This window comes from Ambystoma mexicanum, chromosome 5p, assembly GCF_040938575.1.
Source record: "Ambystoma mexicanum isolate Mex_15411 chromosome 5p, UKY_AmexF1_1, whole genome shotgun sequence".
Classification (NCBI taxonomy): domain Eukaryota; kingdom Metazoa; phylum Chordata; class Amphibia; order Caudata; family Ambystomatidae; genus Ambystoma; species Ambystoma mexicanum.
In genome coordinates this window covers 141,860,687-141,886,192 of record NC_090930.1, presented here as the reverse complement: position 1 = coordinate 141,886,192, position 25,506 = coordinate 141,860,687, and the positions used below count along the sequence as shown (strand labels likewise).

Genomic DNA, 25,506 nt, shown 5'->3' with positions numbered 1-25,506 from the left:
CAGCCAGGGAAGCTTTAGGGGTTGTGTGCTTGAAAGCATGTGGTGTGTCGTCGCCGGGGTAGGACTTCCCCATAGCACTGCCGGCAGCATGCTTTTTGGGGCCAAGGACGGACACATGTGAGCGCAAGGGCTCCAGAGTAAGGTTAAATGTCTCCGAATCGGAGCTGCTGACATATTCCTCATCTGAGGCACCGACGGGGGTAGGACTCTCGGCCTGCATGGCGCAGGCCGCCCATTGTTTCGTATGCCTGTCTTTCAGGGTCTTGGTCCGAAAGAGCTTGCAGGCTTTACACAAGTGCTTGTCATGGTCCCAAGGGAGACACTGGTTGCATCAGCGATGGGTGTCCTTCCAAGGACACTTGCTGTTGCAAGACAGGCAAAATTTTAAGGGCGTCCTAGCAGAGGGAAGCAGCAGCCAGACCAAGAGAAAGAGCAGAGAAGGGGCAAAGAAAAGGCCTTCTCAGAGGAGAAAATACAGCCAGGGCCCCACTCTCCCTACTGTGAATGCCAGGCCTGAGGGCCAAGGCCACGTGATAAACAGTCGCCGATCAGTCCAGATGGGAACATCGATAGACAGGACCAGGCGTCAAAATAGCCACCGAGTACTCGATGGCAAACTAACCACCGAAGAACAGTGAAATTAGCGATATATGGAAGTAGCAATATCAACTCTTAAGAGCTCTGCATTCTGGTGGGACCTCGACGCGTGAGGGATTTTGGGTACACTACATGTCACGTTAAGGATAGTGTTACAGTCACACCCATGTCGACATTCCTTTTCGATCTTCGAAAAAAAGATGCAATACTCTGTGATTACTACTAGATGTCGGACTATATCCACAGCATGTGATTCTAAACAGATTCACAAGCATCAGAAACATATTTGACATGCATTACTTACCGTAAAAGCATTTCTGATTGCACCTGCATAGATTCACATGCTGTGCATATAGTCCGACATCCAGTGGTAACCGCGGAGTATTGCATCTTGTCTTTCAAGAATCGAAAGGGGACGTCGACATGGGCGTGCCTGCAACACTATCCCCAACGTGACGCGTAGCGCACCCAAAATCCCTCACGCGTCGAGGTCTCTCGGATTGTATTTTTTCTTCCGTGAGGGAGCCTTATGACTATCGTGAGTGAGTACAGAAAAGAGAGAAAACCAGTAGAATTCTATGTTCCTTCCATCCGAGCGGTACTGCTCGCTAGTCTATGCACAGTATTTGAATTTAAGCAGATACAATCATCAGAAATGCTTTTTACAGTAAGTAATGCATGTCTTCTGATGCTTGTTAATCTGCTTAGAATCACATGCTGTGCATAGACTAGTGAGCAGTACCCGGAGTTGGAGGTGGGTTGTGAGAAGGAACAGTAGTGAACAGATGTCTTAGTACCGCTTGTCCCACCTGAGAATCGGTCCTAGAATGTGTGTCTAGGCAAAAGTGTTTTGTAAAGGTGTGTACAGAACTCCAGGTCGCCGCTTTGCTAATGGACTCTAGGGGAACATTTGCAATGAATGCTATGGAAGCCCCAGTGCCTTGAATAATCTGGTCGTCGACTAGGGAGGCCGGTCGAGTGGGTGTGGTAGGGGGGAATCCATGCACAGGGCGTCAGGTTCCGGTGTTGGAGTAGGTGATGCCCATGGTTGAGGGTCGACCCGGTCGTGGTTGTCCTCCCAACCCTCTGTGGGGTCAATGTGATCATCCACAGGGTCAACAAATGGGTATCCATCCTGGTTAAATTGGTCTACAGGGATTTCATCCTCAGGGAGGTCATAAAGCTCTTCTTCCTCCTGAGAAGGATCAAAAGTCTTTGCAATATTTGCAACAGAGGGAAAAAAGGCTCTCCTCCCAAGGCCTTTTGGGGGTAGACTTCTCTAAGCGTTCCACAAACCTCTCTAACCTATTCATACACCCCATATTGAGGAACCAGAGGAGTCTAGGGGTGAAAAAGGCTCTTCCAGTTGATCTTGTGCTGAATAACATCGAGATTATTCTTTTAACGTTGAGGAAAGAGACCAAGCGCCCTCTGAAAAGTCCTTTCAAGGTTCCGATGGTCGTGGCGGGTCTTCGGGCGTATCTTTAGGCCTATCCGTAGGTTTCGGTGAATCCTGGGTCCTCTCTCTGGGTTTCGACGAGTCCTTAGATTTCTCCTTAAATTTCGATGAGCCCCGCGACCGTTCTTTCTAATTTGAGGCCGAAACAATCCTAGCGATGCTTTTGGCAAGATCTGGTGTAACAGTAGAGTGTTTGGTCTGAGCCTGAGGTTGCGCAGTTGTTTTGGCGTAACCGGGGCCTTCTACTCCGCCGACGCCTTCTTCTGATACGTCTCGACGGACACTTGAATATTGGTGGTAACTCCCTTTGATTTAGACTGCCCGGTCGCATGCCGCACCTGCGGTTGCCAATGGCCTCCGATTCGGAGTCCTGGTCGTCACTAAGCCCTTCGTCACACTCAGCAGCTGCGGCGGCAGGTGAACTACTCTCGGCCTGCGACATCCCGTAGGCCGCACACCGATTAACACGGCGCTTCTTTAGTATATTCGGATGCAGGAGCTTATAAGCCGCACAGGACGCTTCTTTGTGGTTAAGGGGAAGACACCTATTACACTTAAGGTGTTGTCTTGCCAAAGGAATTTGGCCTTGCATGAAGGACAAAACCTAAATGGAGTCCTCTCCTCTCCAGAGGAAAGGGAAAGGCATTCTTAAAAAGGAAATGTCCACCCCAATCCCACTCTCCCTACTGTGTAGGCTGGCCAGAAGGCCGGGCCACGTGGTCGGCAGCTCCGACTGGATCACTATCCGTCAAAGTTCCATGGAGCAGGCTTCGGTGTAGGTCACGAAACAGCCGTCGAGGGAAGGGACGGCAAGATAATATCTACATAAACGACCAAAGGTCGAAAAGTATAACAATAGCAATGTCTCTGGAAGAGCTCCGTATAAGGCGACCAGTATACTGGGCGGAAAAAAACAATCTGAGGAACCTCGACGCATGAGGGATTTTGGGTACACTACACGTCACGTTAGGGATAGTGTTACAGGCACACCCATGTCGAGGTCCCCTTTCGATTCTCGAAAGACAAGATGCAATACTCTGCAGGTTACCACTGGATGTTGGACTGTATGCACAGCATGTGATTCTAAGCAGATTAACAAGCATCAGAAAATGTCAATTATGTTGCTGCAGTGTTGAAGCAGGTGTACGACACTACTGCTGTGTGAAAATAGGATGAACTTAAATCAAGAAGGTGACCTTGTGCTATTGGCTGCCTGGATTTCCAATTTGGGGTTTCCAGGCCCACTTTTAAGGACCATCAACTTTGGGCTTTTTGTAGTCATTTTTGGTTCTTTGATAACTTTTTGGTGGCCAGAGGGACTTCAGCGCATGTCTCCCATTATGTCCCTTTTTAACTTATACAAGGTATATGGTATTAGGTCACCCCTAAGGCAGACAGTTCCGAGGGTGCCCTTCAGGAGCCCCATTTTTACCCTACATGGGTTTTAGGGAGTAGGTTGGCGGAAGTTAGACTTTCATTTTGGCTTCACCATTGATGCAAGCCATTGTACCTTTTTGGTAGCCCAATGTAACCTTTTGGTTGCCATCTCCTTTTCCACATATGTCAAAAGGCATGAGGAATGGAGGGGGATCTCCCTAAAAGGGAAAGGGGGATGCCGGGTCTCATCTGACCATGTCTTATTTGACAATGTTTTATCCCCCCACCCCACCCCTTTAGGGTTGCCGCCCCCCATGTGTTCCTGCCTTGCATAGCCACCTGTCCACATGAGGGTAGGCTACCTGCAGGAAAGGCGTGATGACATCAGATTCGAGTCCTAAGGAATTTATTGGGACCATACAAATCGCTTTGGCCAAGGGTTCTCGGGTAGTTCCCAGGGCTGAGCGGGTTCTTGGGGAATTGACGCTAGGGCCATACCCACTCTCTTTCTCACCTACCCCGGCCGTTACCTACCTCTCCAACCCAGGCGTGCTCAACAGGTGTTCGTACTATCGATCAGTGCCACCTGTTGTCTTCGCTCCTTCTGGGGCCAAGTATAATTTCCCTAAAACGTGGGCTAACTATCTCCCAAAGAGTGTTCTAGCTTTCCGTGAACTATCCCGCTTAGTAGTCTTAGGGATTTAGGAATGTTGCCTTCTTTTCACTCTTCTTTCTCTCACACCCACTCGTACCTTTTGATCTGATTTCTCCTCTCACTTAACTATATATCACTTCTTACTGTCACTATCTCTTCCTATATCCATTGTTCCTTTCCTCCCGCTCCAATTCCTTGCCTCTGATTATTATTCTCGTTATAGGCACACACTACTCTTATCACTAGCTACTCCTATTCTCCCACTCCATTGCTCCTACTACACTTCCATTATTACTGTTCTTGCACTGCTATTAACACTATCCATTTACTTCCTTTACTGCCTACTACTACTGGGTTACCAGACATTTGGTCGAAAAAAATTGGTCGACCAGACAAATGGTCGAACCAATTTGGTTGAAAACCAAATGGTCGAATTTTTTTTTTTTTTTAACCCTTTTTTTTTATTTTTTTGGGGGGGTCCCCCCCCAACCCCCTTTTTTTCTCTAAAAACCCCTTTTTTTACAAAACGAAAACCCGAAAAATAAATATATAAATAAAAAAAAAAATTCGACCATTTGGTTTTCGACCAAATTGCGTCGACCAAATTGCAGTCGACCAGTTTTTTTTCGACCAATTGACTGGACACCCTACTACTGCAGTCAATCTATTCATCTTTCTACTAATTTATGTGCACTACCACCCTCTACTACCACTCTACTGCCGGTTTGTCTCACTTGCTGCTCCTGCTTCCAGCTGTCTTAATCCCAACTACTACTACCGCTGCCACTCTGCTACACCTACTCTACACCTCTATTCCTCACACTCTCCCTAACACTCCAGACCCCCTCCATATAATAGTCTTGGCACTCCATTCACCCTCACTCTACTAACCCAACCTCCAAGCATTCACACACTTCCTTATATACCCCCACGCCCTCCCAGGATTGGTCCCCTTACCTTATCCAATAGCTTACATGTCTCACAGGGGTGTGGCAGGGTCAGGGAACGCTGATCAAGCCTGGAAGGCCTCCCCCACTATCCCGTCTTGCTGCATTTCTCACAATGACGACGTACTGGTCAGAAGGGAACTTCCATGCCCTTTTCCACAGACCTGACAGTAGGCCTCATTTACCATTCCCTGGTGGTTTAGTTGGAACTTTACCAGTAAGGCTTTTGCCGTTAGGTAGCACGCAGGTCCCAGTTCCTAACCTTTTTAGATCCGTCCCCGCCTCATCAGCATCTTTCTTGCAGCCCATAAGCAAACTACTTTGCACGCCAATTCTCATCCAATAACACCAGTTCTGCAATATGCCTACAGTCTCTCTCTCTCCTGCCCTCTTCCTCCCCCTTCTACTCTATCCCGCCTTTTAGCCTTTTCCCCCATCTTCACCTGCTAAATTGGCACCCATTCTCCAGATTACTAACCAATTGTGCCCTCATATGGTTATCAATTTGTTCCGCAAACGATCAGAGATGTTGCACGTAGCACCAGCTCCCATCTCTCAAACTTTTTCAACCCCTCTCTTGCTAAGGGGATTTTATCTACCTGTTCCAAACTAACTAATATTTGACCTATCCTCAGGCAGCCCTAGGCAAAGCCACCCCCTTCAAACTGGTTTACAAACTACCTCTCTAATCTCTCTTTTGCCAACTCCCGAAACAGAGACCTGAGATGCCGCCCTTCCCTCTCTCAGTGAGAGTCCCTTACGAATCAGTCCTCTCACCCCTGCAACTCCTTCGGTAAGATCATATCTTCCTTTGCAGACGACATTCAGAACTTCTGTCATGCTTCCACCCTGGAACACAGATTAGCTCATCAGCTACAAGCTACTGAATGGCACTCCACAGTTGTATGCTCAAATTCTCCAAGATTTAGGTCATCCACATCCCTGCCAGCAAAGCCCCTGTGCTACCCTCCCTCACTATTCTTTTCCACCAACCTCCTTAATGTCTCACAATCTTGGGGTCATCTTCAACGGTGATATAAAGCTCCAAGCATTATCTCTACTGCTTTTGCTCAAAGTTTAAACCTGCTGAGCATCACGATGGTCTGTCCTCTCACCCAGCATTCCGCAAAAACCTGCATCTACGATCCGGTACTAAAACTACTGACAGAGCTTCCTCCTTCAACTTTGTTTCTGCGCCCTCACCCCATTTACAAAATCTTCAACTTTGCTACCAGCATTTTCTAGAAGCTCCCTTGCTCCCCTGCCTTCATATGAGGTGTCTCTCTATGCACAACTGAACCTCCTCAGAAATCTACGTTTACACTTCTAATCTACCCAAAAGCTACATTCGCTCACCCCCACCGGGCTGTTTTCCACTCCCACTACTCCCTGACTTGACCTTTCACAATATCTCGCTCCTCAACCCTGATCACAGGAACTCACTACATTCTAAAGCAAAACAATCATACATTGAAGTTGACCCTCCACCTCCTTGAAGGGACCGCACACTATCATGCAACATCCCCCTCATGAATTCTGTTTCATTTCTACTAATATAAATAGGTTTACATCTCCCTATACAGATTTCTCCCGGGTAGCCCATGTGGCTGCAGTGTCCCCATACCATGACCTGCCTCACCGCCAACATTACCTAGTTCATTGTCAATTTCACATTTCCTCTCAAAAGACACACTGTTGAGCGATTGCACGAGTTCTGCTTGATCCTATGCAATGGTTTCTATGCTTCTAAGATATGCAAAATGGAATTCTGGACCATCTCATTGGTAACGCAATCAGGTGCAAAATAAAGAGATAAACATGTGAAGATCCTTGTGTAATTCCAGCATTTGTTCACGTGCATAATAAGCTGCAGTAGTAATGTCAGTTGTTGTGTATGCCTTACCAGAAGACAGAATGAAAAACGGCAGACAATCGAGCCTCCATACTGCACACACTTTGTGCAATTACAGCGCTCGAGGGTGCTGAAACGTAACCCTGTACTCAGTTGAGAGTCAAAACAGGAAGACAGGAAAGCGTGTTGACATATCTGCTAGTAATGCAGAGAGGAAGGAAACATTTTATCCTGCAGTCATGTATTTCCTGAAACTGAATAGCTGAATGATAAATTCACATATGCCTGGAGCTACATCAGCAGCAATGCAATGATGGAACACACGTGACTCACATTGTTCTTGCTGTAGAAGTAGGAAAGCACAGGGAAGCGCCCTCTGCTCCTGAATTTGGCACTCCCGACCAGTGTGGCTTTAGAAGCAGCTTTGGGAACCACTAAGGTGGGTGGGTAGGTTGTGCAGACCTAGAATACAAACAGAGGAAACAAGTCATGAGGAGATAGCACAAACCACAGTAGATAAGCGGCCCAAGAACCGGCGTCACTGACAGCTCGCCAGCATTGGTCCCGCCTGCAACACAAACAAAGATATCTTTCAAGACTGACGCGAGTACAAATTTACAGAAAGTAACTCTTAAAACAGCCTTTATCACTGCGTTCCTAAAGATCCCATCACTGCCAATGTGAATTATTTGGTTATTCTATTTGGGTGTAGAGCTCTTTTCAGTGCAGGAGTTCAGTATGAAACATTGACAGTTAAAGGAACATTTTGATATAATCTCGCAACAGACATTTACGTCATTGAAATTAGGGCGTTCAGACTTTCAAAAGTGACATCTTGAGACATTTTAAGTATTGAAGAGAAGGTTCTAAAACACCTTCAGAAACCTTTTTCAGGACAGAGCAGAAAATATGGTGGCCAAAATGTTTTGGGGTCCATGAAGAAGAGAAATCGGGACACGTGTTGACCAATGAAAAGAAACCCATTATTCCATTTTCACAGGTTTCGTGGATACATGTCTCATCAGGTGAGAATACACAGTGCCAGCGATTGGGCGGTTAAACATACAATTTTTCAATGCTACACTTTAACATAGCAGCTCAAATGCTAGCTCACCCGGTAAGGTTGTTGTAAAAAAAATAATAAACAGACAGAATATAAATGTCACACTTAAAAGACATCTCCCACCTGTTTTTTCACCACAAAAGCAAGGACGTGCATGGAGGCCGATGACATGGAATCAAAACACAATGCCAGATGTGCTCCATTTCTAACCTAAAATGCACTTTTCAAAAACAGTATGAAGTTTGCTGTCAATTGCGCACACAATCAGCCCATTATATTGTAAGTAAATGTGCCAGGCACCTGTAGGCTTTTCTCTGGCTGTAAATACAACGGGCTCAGTGTCCTAGATGAACTCTACAACAAAGGAATAGGTTTGGAGACTGCAGGCAAACATGTTTTCAAAGATCTAATTTGACACCGGGACCAGAGCTCTGTTTAACAAATTCGGAACAAATCTAAGCACAGGAAATTCTGGATGATTTGAGTTTGGCTGAATCGCACAAACATTTCAGTGACTTGGACTGAAAAGGTTTTGTACAGAAGGGCAGGTTGACATCTGCCACAAAATAATTAATGAATACGCCTCAGGGTATTTTCTTTTTTTTTTAAATTAAAAAAGAAACCATGCCCCACTGATCTGTCTGGAAAAGCCCTGTATGTCTCTTTAACAAATATTTTCCCTGTGCCACAAATAGACAAATGCTATTTCTACCACAATTCAGATGGGTGTAGGTAGTAAACTTAAGTGGCCCGCGACAAACACATCTTAAAAGAAATGTTTGTTGACATCCCACAAAAGGCGTGCCAATGGAATAGAGGAGAGAGACACACATTCTCTGATGCTTTTATTTTTCTTTGCATAATCCTGAAACTAGTCGGTGCTGCAGTGATACAATTATTGTCAGGGGAATATTTGCTTCAAACGACATTGTGCCTGGAAAAAACAGCTTGTGCTCCCACCCATGAAAAATAACTATGGGGTTATTTGCCCTCTTATTTCATTAATTTTCTTTCCTGGTCTGTTCTTTCGCCACTGTCTTTCCTTTCCTTCCGTTTTTCTTTCTGGCAAGTGTTCGTTCTCACTTGCTTTATATGTCTCCTTTCTTTCGGTCTATCTGATCAACGGATCTCCATATTTTTATTTCACCCCTTTCTCTTTTGTTAGTCTTTTTCGTAAAATACCCATAACCTTAGCACTGGGTAAATTCCTAATTGATATCAAAAAGACATTGGAAGTGGAAGATTCCCAGTTGATTCAGACATTTGGAAAGTAAAACTTTTTTTTCTCCCGTTCTGTTTTTTATGCTTGGAAAGTAACATGAAGTGCTTAAAAGGTTGTCTGTTTGTATAACCTATGAAGCAAATAATAATGGTCTTTTTCCTGTTTCTTGTTCTACATCTCAATCAGTCTTCCTTTCTTCCACTGTATTTTCCTTGCTCTTTCTACTATCCATCGCTCATCTTTTCTTCATTCATTCTTTCTCTTTTCAGTGTCTGTGTGTCAGGATTTGCAGTGGTTGTCAGGGCACTCGTGGTCTCTACAGCCAAAGCCCCCAGAAGCGGGCTAATAGCCCTGAAGGTGTACCTCTCTGGGGCCTCAGACCGCTAACGTACCACAAATCCCATGATTCCCATGCACCGTGCAGATTGCCGATTGCTACTCTTCATGGCACGGGTTGGAAGCGGTAGCTTCATTCTGCATTCACCTTGGGAGGTTCACCAGGCTTAAGATAAGTCATGCTGATGTATATTCTGTGATTTTACTGCACCATTGGTCAACTATGTTGTGTGACTCTCCGTGAAGTAACAAAGCCAGGGTTCCGCTAAACTTGAACAGCTCTGTGATTCAACAGAGCCTATGGCAAAACACGCCTGGGTACCATTCTTGGAATTGCTGTCATGGGGCAGCACTCTCCTGCTCGGTGGTGCGTTAGGTTATGAACACTGGAGTGGAAAATCAGTCCTCAACTGCTGTGTGCCATCATTGTATTGTTGCTACCATTTGTGTTGTTCGTCAATATTCAGCACACCAAGCTATATGATGTGTCATATGTGTTCATTCATCCATGTGCTTATGTTGCACCAATTGGGAACTGCTTTACATGTTGCTAAACCAGGATATTAGTGCGTATTAGGAAAAGGCAGAAGCTATATGGAGATTACAAGTTGTGTGTTCATCATTGCGTGAAACCGGGCAGGATTACTAGGCTGCACATCCAGCAGGGTTTATAGTACGGAATCCTAAGTACACATAATCAAGAGTGTGTAGCGATTGTTACTGTGAACATGATCAAGAGTGTGTAGAGTTTGTTACCCCAACCAATCTCGTACCCCTAACCCTTTTTCTGGTTTTCCTTCTGCCCCCACCCCATCCACAACTCTTCACCTCCCTCTGCCCCCCACATTGGCTGCCTCGTGGGGACCCGTTCACTGGAAATCAGGGACCCGTATCAATCAAGGTGGGAGGGTCGTACTCCACTCGGCTTCTGTGGTTAGGGAGGGGGTGTGGATTCCCCTCTGGGCCTGACACTATGTTGCTTCCTTTTCTCTGCCTTTCCTTCCCTCTCCATCATTTAGGTTTTCCTTCCATATATTCTGATGTTCTCTGCACTTTTTCCGACCTTTGTTCTTTTTTCTTCTTTCCTTTCCATCTTTCATTTTCCATCCACTTTATTCTCAGTCTCACTTTTATTCTAGATAGGCCTCCTAAATATTACTATGTTTCTACCAGCTATTTACACAGTCCTACTGAGGACTATCCTACACTCACTTATCATGCTAGATGCTAACCTACCTAACACCCTGCCTCCGTTGACGTCTGTAACGCATCTGAACTGTAACTCTCCTGGCCAATATCTACATCCTAGCCATGGGTCCCCTGAGACAGCCACCTCTGTATCACTCCCATGGGATACACTTAGTAGAAACCTTAGACTCTGTGCCAGACTAACTAAACTGCATGAACTTCTCCGCAGGTCTCTTCCCCCTACCAACATCAAAACCAACTTCCAACAGGTCTGTAAACCTTGTTATACTAGGCTACCTTTCAACCCAATTCCAATATTTGCCCAATTCTGAACAACAAGCCTAAAACACCTAATACATCTACTACTCTATCCCCCCCAAGCCACAGAGGTCACTAAGACCCCAACTATCGTTGGAGCACTCCTTAACGTGAGATCGCTTGTCGCCCATACCCTAGACATTGCCAACCTAATCTCAGAAGGTAACCTCGACTTTCTCGCAATCACAGAGACTTGGCTACACAATGCAGCAGGACCTTCGCTCATGCTAGCCATCCCCGATGGCTACCCGATAATCAGACACGACCGAGAAGGTGCAAGAGGTGGCGGCATCGCCATAATCTCTAAAACGAGCATCTCACTCAGACTAGTACCCAGCCAATCGATTCAATCCTGCGAGACCCTATCTACCAAACTCCAGATAAATAATAATCAAGCACTCACCATTCACCTTTTATATAGACCCCCAGGCCCCTTAGGCACCTTTGAAGAGGATCTCCACAACCTACTCACTAATAACCTCAAACCTTGTTCTCAACTAATCCTCCTTGGGGACTTTAACTTAGGTTTCCATGACACCACGGATACGAATACTACAGTGGTAGCCAATACTATTCACGCACTAGGCCTAACTCAAAGAGTTGACAAGCCTACGCACCTGAAGGGAAGAATGTTAGATTAGATAGCTAACTGTTCAGCCACTATTTCGTCCATAATGCCCTTACCTTGGACAGACCATTCTTTGGTGTCCTTTAACCTAGCTACTTCCAGACCCAACCCCACGGCCCTTCCACTAGCGCCAACTTGCTTAACCAGAAATAAATGTATCACGGCAGAGAAAGTGATCCCAGCTATATTACCGACCCTCAAAGCATTATCAGCTAATCTAAAAACCAGCACCCTAGTGCAAGAATTCAATAATATCATGCTCTCTACTCTAGATAAACTGGCACCTCTCAAACTTAGATCAAGCAAACTGAAAGCTCATATAAATAAATGGTTTACTCCACAGCTAAGAGACCTACACATTCTGAAAAGAAAGTGAAACCACCTGGAGGCTCTGCCCCTCAGTCGATAACAAAGCTAAATTAACTTCTCTCTCCTCACTTTACAAAAAAGACGTTTGCCAGGCAAAACGCAACTCGTATGATGATCGTATAGCCAAATCCAATTCCAGTATGAAAGAGCTTTTTTCCATTCTAAAGGAACTCTAGTCTCCTATCGCCACACCAGACGCCTGTACCAAGGACAGACCTTGCTGCACAGATATCCAGCAAGCCCTAACAAATAAAATTATCACACTCCAAAATAAAATCCAGCAAAAAAAAGAAGTACTCAAAATTCAGGATTCGCCTAAAATGCCCCATACCAATAATTTAATGGCGCATAGTAATACCTTCCACTTCTCCAAAATGACCACCTTGGAAGTAGAAAACATTATCCTGTCGCTTAAACCATCTAACTGTAAAGGTGACATCTGCCCAGCACAATTAATAAAAGACGCTGCCAGAGAATTATCTCCCTTTATCACTAAATTGATTAACGCCTCCTTTGCCTCAGGCACCAACCCTGCCAACCTTAAACAGTCCTGGGTACTCCCCCTCCTTAAAAAGCAGACACTAGACCCCCTCATCCCCACTAATTACCGCCCTATCACTACGGTACCGTTTCTTCTCAAGATTCTGGACAAAGCTGCATGCAACCAAATTCAAAAGCATCTAGAACTACACAACCTCCTAGGAGAGAGACAATCGGGCTTCCGTCCCCTACATGGAACAGAAACTGCCCTTATTGACTTGAAATCCCAAATTGACGAGCTGAGAGACAAAGGGAGAACAGTACTTTTGCTACTCCTGGACCTCTCAGCTGCCTTTGATTTGGTGGATCATAAAGTCCTCTGTAGTCACCTGGATTCCGCCACCCATTTCTCCCCGGAAGCCATTACATGGATCGAGTCATTCCCGAGTGAAAGAACGATGAGTCTTCTCCCCCTCAGCAGCGGCAGATCCCACCCCCATCTCATGCGGTGTCCCCCAGGGCTCTTGTGTCTCCCCAACTCTATACAATATCTTCACCAAGCCCTTGTTTGATGATTTGGACCATCTCGGTATCACCTACACTAATTATGCAGATGATACACAGATCCTCCTCCTGCTTTCTGGGGATCATGCGAAAGACACGGAATTGGTGAACAAGGTATATCTTATCACCCAGGCATGGATGGCCACCCATGGCCTCCGTCTGAATAAGACAGAGTTGATTATCCTGGGCACCAAAGCCAATGTCAAAAAACTAGGCCAGGAATTCTCCTCATTCAACATAGATGGGAATATCATCCAAGTGTCCAAGGATGTAAAAACCCTGGCATTCTATCTTGATTCTACCCTATCACTTGATAAACAGCTAAAATCCCTTGCCTCCTCCACGGTTTACACGTGCAAACTGATAAGAGCCGGTAAACCATTCCTCTCCAATAAGAGCTGCTTAATCCTGGCTAGAGCTTTAATACTCTCCAAAATGGATTACTGCAACGCTCTATATTCCGGAGCTAATAAAACAATAACTCAAAGACTACAAATACTACAAAATAATCCCCTTAGAGCAGCACTAGGCATAAACAAAAGATCCCATATCTCCTCCGCCTGACGCCACCACAATTGGTTGACCAGGGAGAATAAAATAAAACTCAAGATGTTATCCCTCACCCACAAAGTCCTTAATAACTCCACCCCTAGATACCAGATTGACAAATTCCACATGAGAACATCTCTCAGACCGACCAGAGCTGTCAATTCTAATTGTTTGACGATACCAAACTTTAGGCTCACTACGATCGGAGGAAATAGCTTCCCGGTAAAGGCTGCAAAAACCTGGAACTCACTACCACAAGACGAGAGTGGACTTGCCCTATCTTCGTTTCAGAAAAAATGTCATTCAACTCCTCACCTCGACTGACCTCAGTTGACCTGTGTCACCTACCTCCTACTGGAATTACTTGCACCAATTCTTGATTTTATACATCTGCAACTCTGATTGACCTTACTTGAACTTTGTATATTTTGTAATTATTTGTGTTCCAGAGACCTATTGTATTCTCTACTGTACGTTATGCTATGATATAACCTGTACGTTTTGCATTTCCTTGCCACTGCGCCCTGCTACCCTTGGGTTTTGCGCGCATAAAAAGTGAATAAAAACAAAAACTTTTAATCTCATTCGGTCTTTCTTTTTATGCCCCTTCACTCGTTTTTTATATCTGTGACTTTGTTTTATTCTTTCACCCATTTTTTTCCTGTCAATAGGAAGAAAGGCAAAGAAATGGATAGAAAGACAAGGGATGAAAAGGGATGGAATATAAAAGAAAATAGGCAAAAGGGCAGAAGCCAGAGATACAGATGTGAAGAAAGATACAGAAATAAGGAAAGTGATAGAACAAAGACAAAGTGACAGACAGACTGTGCGCTGAGGCATGCCTAAGCTCCCAGGTGTGTGGCCAACTGCCCAGACCGCGCTGGGGTGAAACACTCACACCCAGCGATTACAATGCACCAACATTTGATAATCAGCCTAATAAGAGGGCTTTTCCTCTCATGTCTTACGAGTTATACTCACTCTTACGAGTTATACTCACTGAGTGCAACCGTACTCCTAGAAAAGTGTTGTACACAAAATACCTGCCCGCAAGACTGCTCACGCATTTAATGAGTGTGCTTCGCACCCTTCAGCACATTCTCACTAAGTGGGACAGTCCTTTAGATGCAAGACCCGATTCCAAAATATCAGACTGTGCTCCAAGATGTGACACCCCCCACAAAAGAAGTACAACGACTGCATTTGACTGTATTCATTGCCCGACCTTGAATAGAACACACTGTACTTAATACTCATGTCTTTTACAGCTAGTTACACACTTCATAAGTCACAAACATGCAGCGAGAAATGAAGTGGAAAAGCGTAAGAAGCCAGCAAAGAGAAAGACCGAGTAGGCGTGAAATAAAGAGTCAGGAAGAGAGCAAGTGAATGAAAGAGGAAAATAATGTGAGAAAAAGAAAGGCAGTCAAAGATAGACAAACAGAGAAAGAAGATGGGTCTTGCACCTGCATAGATGGGATGAAATCCCTAGTATGAAAGTGGGGCATGCTTACAAGAGGCTCAGCAAGCAGGACTGAGCATTATGAGGCTGGACAACAGAATTAAGGGGACAAAAGCTGTTAGGCTTTAGTGTGATTAGCCAATAGGGAGAGGGGTATGCAACAATCAATCCATCTTTAATAAGAAGGTGACTCTCCCCCACATCACGCAGGTATTAAGGGTGTAATTACAGAGTTTTTCCAGCGAGCTATTGCCACAACTGTGCCACTGGAACAACAAGGGGCAGCCATGATGGACTAATTGGGACTCGAAGCTCATCACTGCACGTCGACCCAGACAATACATATTCATATCTTCACTTTCCCTTTGCAACTTCCCCGTTTCATTTCATAAACTACATCCCACAATGCACCTTTCAGCACTTTATTACCTGGAAAATAAATATGCATTAGAAATGCAATCCTCAGAAGCCCTATAGGTCAGTGCTGCATTCCCTTTCCCAGGTCCAGAGGGAGGAGGCAGATTACCTTTAGGTGTGGTGCTCCAGGTCCTGCTAACGCAAGCCTGCTTCAGCACAGGGTGGGTCGGTATTTAAGGAGCTGCCTGCAGGATCACAGGGCTCTTGCATGGACTGCCAGCCCCTCATGCTTTTATCCTTTGATTTCTGCTGTGTCGTGTTGCTGCTGTTGCCAGATCCTGCTCCTGTTCCAGTGCCCTGTGCTCCCTGCCCTCCTCTCCTGCTTGAACTCACCTGCACCCCCTGTGCTTCTGGTCCTACAGCCCTCTCCCCCCAGCCCACCCATTTGCAATCCTCTGTTCTTCTCTGCAGCACCTAGCCCTCTACCACCAATTATTTTGCTCCCTGTCCGTAGTTCCTTGCTCTGTGCCCATAATCTGTTTTACCTGGCTTTAGCTTTCTAGATTCCACTGCTGAGTTTGATCGTTATCTGTCTGCAGTCCTGCCATTAATATTCCAGTCCAGAATTCCAGTTCTTTATTTTTTGTTAATAGTCTGCAGTTCAGTCGTTATCCTAGTCCAGACATTCAGTCCTTTTCTTGCTTCTGGTGTATAGTTCAGTCCACTGTTCCTGGATTCCAGTCCTTAGTTTCCAGTCTGCAGTTCCAGTCTCCTGTAGTCTTGCACTTAAATTCTTGTCTTCTTGCTGATGCTCTTTCTTACTGTTCTCGGTCCTGAACCTTGCTCACTCTGCTTCATGTTTCTCTGGATATTTGTTACTGTTCTCGTCTTCACTTGTGCAATTCCATAGTAGAGTTTTTGTCTAATGGGTTTCCCGATAGGCAATCTCTGCCTGTTTTCTTTGTCGCATCTCAGTCTTGTCCATTGTGCCATATTTGTAAATAGTGGGTTGGTTCCCATTTCAGGGGGTAGTCACAGATCTGTTCCTGCTGGTCCCGTACAGGCTTCAGTCTTGAGTATTGTTCCATTGTACGTGCCTTAGGGTCCAGACACATACGCCCACTCCTGCTGCTCCTTTCCATGAGCACACATAGTGGGCCACTGTAATAACAACCAGCTCAGAAGGCTAGAGTTTCCCCCGACCTATGGAAATCTCTTCCCCCAGTCTGCAGACACCCGAATAGGGAACCTAATTTGTTTGTCTTGGTTGTATTCCCTACCATTTTCTGTTCACTGCCTTTGTTGCCTGTCTGTAGTTATTGCCCATCCTTCCTCCTCACACTCTGGTCTCCTGTGCACTATTTCGTCCTTGAAGCTATACTTGAAGATCAAATGTAACCATGAACAGGGACTGGGCGTGCTAGGAGGAGAGGGTCTTAATTCATAAAACAGTCAAAGTGAATGGATTGGCTTTCTAGAAAACAAAACAAGCCCCAAGGGAAGACCTGTTCACGGTGCAATTTCAAACAGAATATTCCAATTATTTAAGTTATTCAAAAAAGTTTGATACTCAAAACTTGATGAACAAGACAAATGTCAGAGCAAGAGAAGTGTTGACTTGACTTTCCACTACGGATTGTGGACACTGAACCCTTGTGCAAAATCTGATGGTCAGATTGTCGAAAGTGGCGAAGAGTGTGGCTCATGAAGATGCTAAGCTATTATCCCAATCTACATAGGACACTTTTTTATTAACATATTTTAAAGTGCTACAAAAGCCTACATAGTGGCTACATTGTGTGCAAACTACATTTGACATGATTGATTGGCAATATTTGTTTAATGTGCTTCAGAAGCATAGGCTGGAGAAGACTGATCAACTATTTGCATTGTTATGAGGGGTTTGGCGCTTGTGTGCACACAAATGAAATGTTGTTAAAAGGATGGATAACAAATGGGGATCAGAAGGTCTATATACAGGTTCTCGCTAAAGCCATAGGCCCTCTGGTGTGCATGCTTGTGAATGTGTTCGTGTTATGAGGGCTTTCCACTGCCCAGAGTCCACAATATGAGAAAGACCCGCCCACAACTAGGCCACAGGGTTTCACATGAATCCTAGTAGTAAACATGTCGTAAGAACCAAGACTAACCTCTCAGAAGTAGAAAATGTTGGAGCATTCCAAAAGGGAATGCCGACAATATACAAGTTAAATTGCCATAAGCAAACAACTTGAGTAGAAAAGGCAGAAGAGAAAGAGGCTCAACATAACAATCAGTTAGGGCGTGGGACACCAAGGTCAATGCCCTCCCCTTCTGCTTCCATCTGAGCCATTTTAGACAGATTTTGGCTCTATGTACTGTACTCCGCCTTTCCAGGTTGAGATGGTTGTATAATGTTCAGGAACAAAGGAAGTTTCTAGGCAAGTAACCGTTAACTCAGTGTCTGTATACGTAACCGCACCAATTAAATTAAGAGTAACTGGGAGAGTTCAGGCTCATCCGAAGCCTCCGGGTACAGAGGTTGACTAGCTTATGATTAGAAAGATTCCCATCCCCGGTTTGTTCCATAGATTTCAAAACCAACAGTCAATCCTCTGAGCTATAGTAAGTCAACAATGAGCTGTCAAAACTTTACAACTAGTTCTAAAAGTAAAATCTCACCATAGATACTTTGGCAGTAGCTATTCCAGTCATGAAAAAGACTTCAACGTATGTAGGTCGACTTTAAGGCCACTGAGGTGCCTGTTAGAACTGATTTTCTACACCAACCCATATTGTGACAGTGACAACTCTGGGAGCTGTAGCCAAACCAGTTCAAGGTAGCAGTGACGAGAGGTCTAGGCTAAGTCTCAAGAGGTGGTGAGCTTGTAAGGGTCCACAATGAGTACACACAATGGGAATCACAAACAGTTATTCAAGGCCAAATATCAAAATGAAAAACGACTACCAATAGGTAGAAGTATCACACAACACTAATAATAGATTACATATATACAGCCACCAGAGTAGGACATAACACAAATCAAACTCCTGTAAAAGAAAGTGCAGATTAGTTTTATGTACTACAGGCCCACAGAGAATTAACCCTAACTTCAAAAGTCCTTCCCCAAGTTGTCTGTGGTCTTATGTCCAAGAGTTCAGGAAAGTTCGGACACAGTTTGTGATGCAGGAAAAAATGAAGATCGGGTCTCTGGGGTCCTGTGAACAGTTCCAAGGGTTCGAGGACAGTGTATTCTAACTAAAAGAAGTGCCCAACTTCCGGAAGGCTTGCGCGAGCAAGCAATGGCAAAGCCAAAGTATAGCAAAGGTTTAGGTGCAAGAAACATTAACTTACTCCCCCGTACTCCGATTCTTCTCAGGACTTGGCAGGTCACTGGAAGAAGGTCTGAAGTTTCTTTTCCCGCCGTCAGCCTCCGTCCTTGATTCGCAGGGGTTGCAGGTTCGAGCTAATCTCTGGTCGGTGTCTTTCACTGGTGCAAAGACTCTTGGATGAAGAATGCAGAAAAACACAATGAAGGACCTCTCTCAGGACTGGACTCGAGGCAGGTAAGCATTTCCGGAGGGTGGCAACGCAGCACGGCGAAGCAAAGGGCCTCGCGTGTTGCGGTCAGCCTTTCCCTCCTATCTCGGGTCCCCCTTGACGCTAGTACTTCGAAATTTCACTGAGGTAAGTCACGTAGGAAAAGCTGAGGATTCCCCAAGTTCCAGTCCTCAACTCGGAAAGGCGACATCGGAAGCATGATAGCCCAAAATCAGAGTTGGTCAGCCACAGGGCAGTTCCGGGACACTTCTGACGTCTCTTCTTCGCAGGGTACCCAGCAGACGTCAGGAATGGAGGTTCCTGCCACTTCACAGGTCGCAGCTCCCTCGCAGGACTGCTGAAAATCAATAGCAATACAGGGCTCCCCAAGGACAGGAGCAGAAGTTAGTCACCAGGCCACCTTCAGTTATGTCTCCGGTCTCTTCACAGGTCTCACAGCTGAAAACAAGTCTTGGCTCCTTCAGGTTATTCCAGGATCTCTGAAGAATGGGTGCAAGGGGCCTCTTATCCTAAAAGCCAGGAAAGAGCCGAAACTCCCACTAGCCAATAGCAGGACTAGCCCCACACACACACCCCAGCAGTGGTTTAATCAGGACCACTGGCGGGAACACTCATGCATACCAATCACACACTGAAACCCATTTGTGGATTGGGATCAGACAGTCCCAGCCAACATCCTGGCAGCAACCACACATAGCACTCCAGTAGCCGGGCAAAAGCTTCTTCTTTCCCGGGCACTGAAAGTCCATATAAAGATTTTCCTGGCCTCACAGGCCAGGAAGAAGGCTAAAGAACAAGATGGCAAAAGGACAAGCGAGAAACCATGTGGCACAGCCATGTTTGGACACTAGCCACAGTTTGTAGCCAAACGCGGTAAAAGCGGTAAGGCTAAAACGAAACGCACCAAAAAATGGTGAAGTCACTGCTGCCACCAGCTTGTCCATTTAGTACACCTAGAGTAACCAAAAATCCTTTGAGTGCTAGTCTAGGGCAACACAAAAAGTGTACTCCATTGTAAAATGCATTGTACAATGATAAAAAGTTACCACAACTGTTAACAAGTTACTAAAAGTAGTAACAAAAGGGAGGCCACCAGGGGGCGTGCTGATGTATGTAACCTAAGCGCGAGGCTCCCAATAAAAAGGGACTCCCCCCCCCCCCCTTTTAACCAACCTCCAGAGGGACCCCTCCAGAGTTTCCCTTACGGGAGCAGCCGGGGCAAAGTTTGGTGCAAACCGGCCCACGGCAAGGCGAGTTATCGAAGGACAAAGGTCGGCCGGGAGGTGGAGAAACTGGAACCCGCCAGAAACTGCCACGCAGGACTTAAGCCTGTGGCGCCACAGGAGGCCTGCGGCCAGGCCATCAGGGGCTGTGCACACCACCACTGTGGGAAACCGTGTCTTCCTCAGGGGCGCATGCAGGCATCAAGGAGGGGTTGAGGGGGCCTGTGATGGCCCGGCAGGCGCTCTGTTGTGAGAAGTCCTGAGGACGGGGAAACACTGCCCCGGAAGCACGCAGAGGTGGGTGACCCCCCCCCCCTCTGCCCCTTCCGAACAACGGACTGAAATGGGGGACCGAGTGCCCTCCGGTGACCAGCAGGAGTCACTGGAACGCACGTGGTGGAGTCAGTTGGGAGGACTGCACCTGCCGCGCACCCTTGCTGTTCCCGGGGCTGCAGTGGTAGACAGCCGCCGACATCAGCAGGACCAAGGAGGAAGTTCATAGTTCGGACACCGGGGAGCGGAAGACAGTACGAGATGCCAGAGGACACGGTGTAGGGCAAGGAGGTCCCCCGGGGGATGGGGGGTAAGGAGGTGCCCAGAAAGTGGGGGTGCAGGGAGGGTGTGGGCCCCCTAAGCAGGGGAGTGTGCCTGCCTCCCTGCCCCTGTACACCACCTATCGACTACACCGGTGGGGTGTGCCCCGGAGAGGACACGAGAGTGCCTCACCCACTGAAGTAACCTGGATGACAGAGGGGTGAGCGCCTCCCACAGAGGACTTTGGGCTGTGCGCTCACATTGAGGAGTGTTAATGGCAAGGTATGTGGACAAGATTAAAGTGACCCTGATTTGAGGAGTGCTCTCCCCCCACTACTAGCTGGCTATCCGACCTGGATACTTCCGCCTGCTAAGCGTCTGCCTGTTGGTGCGTACGAGGGGTAAATGGACAAACCATAGGGGCACGAGACCCGAGAAGGATCACATTTGAAGGCAGACCAGTCCCAGACCGAAGCGTCCCAGTATACTGTTAAGTACACTTTCTATCCGGTGGTGGCGTATGGACTTGAGATCTAAGCTAGCCAGCTTTGAGTACACTCGGAGGGAGAGTGTAAAGGGAGGAACTTGGCATGAGTTTTTTTTCCTTGGTTTTTCTTCCTGTGACGAAGTTCGAATAAGCATGCAAAGGCTTACCAGGTGGCACGGAGGGGGTGCTCTAAGCAGGGCAACATGATGGCAACCACAGGGAAAGGGGCACAGGAGAGCCGGTTGAGTATTGGCACTCTTAATGTCAAGGGGCTAAACTCCCCAACGAAAAGAACACTGGTTGCAAGGGAATTGAGACCACATTTTTTAAGGGGGCGGAACGAAGGATTCCTTGTGTTTTAGCTGGACAAGTATACTGGGGTTCAGAACCAGTCAGAAAAGCAGGGGTGGGTGTTCTATTCGGCAACTGAGATTCCTGAAGGATATTCTCACGAAAATACTGGTGGAGAGTTCAGGACACCATATCATAGGAGGTGACTAACATATGGGCAGATGTGAAGTTAGACAGACAGGTGTTGCACGACAGGGAACAAGAACTCTCAAGGCCAGGCTACGGGAGGTCCAGGAGACTTGATCTGTATGGGTTGCAGGATATGTGGCGTCACTTTCACCCAAAGGAGAGTGGATGCACCTTTTATTCATCCCCCCGACCCAACGGAACCTTCACCAGGATAGATTATGTATGTGTCTCAAGCGAGTTGCTGGAGGAGGCGCAGAACTCGGATTCGCCCGATCACCTGATCGGACCAGGATATGGTAACAGTGGGTCTGAACTGGTTGGGTAGGAACACAAGGGGTGCAAGATAGAGATGCAATGAGTCTCAAAGGAAGGAAGCAGTATTCCAGCTGGAGATGGTGAGGGAAATTAACGGATTCTTCATTACAAACCACACAGTTGAGGTGAACAAGAGAACGGTCTGGGAGGCGGGTTAGGCGAGCGGACACTCAATGAGACTAGGCTAAGGGAAGACAAAGTACCTTGATAAACGAGCACACGCCCGCAGGGAGGGGAGGGAGGAGGGTGTTAAAGGAGCCGGGGGGGGGGGGAAGGGAGGAGCTGCGGCTTCTTGAGGAAGGGAAAATAATACGCAACTTGCAATCTCTTAAACAGTAATTCTACGAGAAAGGGGATAAGGCTGATGCACTCCTGGCAGCTAGGTTGAGAGAGCAGCAAGCAGAAAGATGGGTAGTGGAAATTGTGGCCCGTGGGGAAGCAAACGAGTCCTCCATGGAGGGGATCTGAGAGGCATTTGTCGCCTCCTACGAGACTCTCTACGATTCAGAGTCTACAATGGAGGCGGCAGGGATTGAGGAGTATTTAGAGGATATTTACCTGCCCATGCTGACTTGTGATGAGTCTAATATACTGGAAGCCCCCATAACAGCAGAAGAAATTAGGAAGGCGGTGGGGAGTCCGACGCTGGAGAGGTCCCCGGGGGATGACTGGTTCTCTGCAGGGTTTTATAAATCCTTCACGTTTTACTGCCATTGACGACAGAAATGTTTAACGACATAATGAATACAGGTAAATCCACAGTTTCTCAAGGGCACTCATCACAGTGATAGCCAAGGAGGGCAGGGATACCAAGAAATGCGGTGCACCCGCCATATCTCCCTTCTTAATATAGACGCCAAGATATACACCCCGGGTACTGGCGGCTAGGTTGGAGGGATATATGCCACATCTAATCCACCCGGCCTAAGTGGGATTAATCAGGGGTCGACAGGGTGCAGACACAATGAGGAAAACTAACACCTGATGCATGAAGTCTGGAGGGGAGGGGGGACCCCTCCCTTCTCTCAGTTGACGGCGAAAAGGCCTTTGATAGGGTGCAGTTTCTCAAAGCAGTGCTCGTTAAATATGTTATAGGGGACAGGTTTCTCTGCTGTCTCATGGCAGCGTACACCTCCACTAGAGCATGTGTATCAGTGAATGGGGGCTACTCACGTTGGTTTGGGCTGGGTAGGGGGACTAGGCAGGGTTGCCATCTCTAACCTGTTGGGGAGAATTCTCAATTCTGTGCCAATTCCCTTCAACCTTAGAGACCCCCAGCTCTTTTGCTGGACTTTAGGACTTTTAATTTTTATCCTAGAGTAAGTGAGACCTTTTTCTCACTTATGTATTTTTTATTAGATTTGGACTCTTTGTTTTTGGAGTCTGACAAACTCCATAGGCATCTGTTAGGCAGAAACCTGTGCAGTTCCCTCTGGGACCACTGCAAAAGATTTAAGACTACAGGTGTTTGGCAGTAAACACACTTGGTAGCAGTCTGTACCACACAGATTCACTTGGTAGCTGTGGCTGAGCAGTCAGACTTCCCTCAAGAAGAGTTAGGCAGTATACAGAGTATTCACAATAGGTCACAAGAACACAGTAGAACAAGCAAACACTGACCAGAGCTTGGTGTAAAAGAGATAATTATTTATTTAAAACCACATCTAATAAAACACACGGGCACTCATTTTAAGCAGTTCAAAAACATGGTCACTAAAAGATATACACTCCCTTAAAGAATATTAGACAAGTCTTAAGTAAAGCCCCACTTATTTTCATACAGCGGTGAGCATTTAACGTAGATGGCACTCTAATAATTCGGTTGAAAAGGGAGAGAAAGGCAGAGCATAAATTGAAACAGATCCCAACACTTTCAAAAGAACACAGCAAGAGAGGAAGGCAGAGTCAAACCGTGAAGTTAGAGTTCAGAAAGCCGGATCCACTTTAAGAGGATCAGAACGAAATGTGTCCAAGGTCACACGGTTGAAAAGTGCACAAAAGTCTCGAAAAGGTTCAGAAAGAGTTGGACCAATAGAAAGGGACCAGTTAGATGGTCAAGGCGGCCAGCCCAGTCCAGAAGGTTAAGAGATTATTATTATCTTGTAGCAATCTTTAGAAAGGGAGGCCTGGCGGACACGGTACCTTAAAGTGGTGAGAATACTCCAGCGGGGGCAGTTGTTCCTGGCAGCGGATGCAAGTCGGTGGTTCGTCCGGGGGAAGAGAGGAGCTCGTCGGGGAGGAAGACAGGGGTCTTTTGCACTGCCAGGGAAGAAACCAGCCGCGGAGTTCTCAGTTAAAAAGGAGCGGCCCTTTTATTCGCGGTCCAGTGGTAAGTGGCTATCCAGTTGCTGGGGTGCTTGGCACGGGCGATTCGACCACAAGACGTCCTGGGATGCGAGGAAAATAAGGTAAACTGGTTGTGCCCACCAGTCAGGGGAAGAAGACTCTCCAGCCGGGAGATCTTCTCTGTCGTCAGGAAGTGGTGAGTCGGTTCCGCAGGGCTCCACCGGTGGTGTCGTCGTAGCAGGTCGGCTCAGCTTCTCAGGTCCTGTGGCGACTTCTGAAGTTCCAGTCCCAAAAGCCCTGCTTTTATGCAGCACACCCCCATTCACTCAGCCTAGCTGTCGATCAAACATGCTAAGTGGTGAGCCGGTGATGTTGGGGAAGCGTAGAGTGTGGCATAGAACTTAGCAAAGGCCTCCTTTATTTCCGGGTCTGTTTGGGCCAGTCCATTGGGGTCTTCTATGATCTGCCTGACATGTCTGTGCCCTTCCTCCAGACGTTCCAGCCAGGCCAGTAGTTTGCCGGCTTTGTCGTCGTGTTCATAGATTCTGGTCCTTGACTCCCTATGTGCTTGCTTTGCGTTATCTAGTGCTGTGTTGTACAGAGTTGCTCTGGCCTTCACGAGGGAGCGGTGGGCGTCAGGGGTGGGGTTGGCGACATATCTATTTTCCCATTCCTTTACGGCTTCCTCTGCCTCCATAACTTTCCTATGGTGTTTCCTCCTTTTATTACACGTCCAGGCCGTTATTTCCCCTCTAAGTACCGCCTTATGGACTTCCCATAATGTCACTGGATCCTCGACCGAACCCGCGTTAATTTCAAATAATTCGTTGGATTTTTCAGTGATGTGTTCCATGAATTCTGGAAGGCCTAAATAATAGTTATTTAGCCGCCAAGTCCTGGGAGGCAGGGGTCTGTCTGGAGCAGTATCTCCAGGGGAGAATGGTCAGATATGCAGCGGGGAAGGCGTTCTGCCGCTTTTACCCTATATGCTTCGGGAGTCAAAAGGAAGAAGTAATCCAGCCTGGACAGGGACGCGTGGGCTCCCGAGTGAAAGGAAAAGCCCTGATCTGTAGGGTGGAGGTCTCTCCATAGGTCACTTAGGCCTAGAGCTGATGCAAAGATCGCTAGCCGTGTGGGCTTGTTTGTGTTTCGGTTCCGTATATTACACATAACATCATTAAAGTCCCACCCCAAGGATCCATAGATCAGGCTGTTGT

The 25,506-nt window shown here is 46.7% G+C and overlaps 1 protein-coding gene across 1 annotated transcript in view; it reads right to left on the bottom strand.

Annotated features, from left to right (window-relative positions):
* The window catches only part of MTMR8 (myotubularin related protein 8), a 710,603-nt gene that overhangs the window by 459,804 nt on the left and 225,293 nt on the right, over window positions 1–25,506 (bottom strand). Inside the window, exon 5 of the mRNA XM_069612538.1 lies at window positions 7,221–7,349. Within this exon, the coding sequence (XP_069468639.1) occupies window positions 7,221–7,349 (129 nt within the window). The remainder of the gene's footprint in view (window positions 1–7,220; window positions 7,350–25,506) is intronic.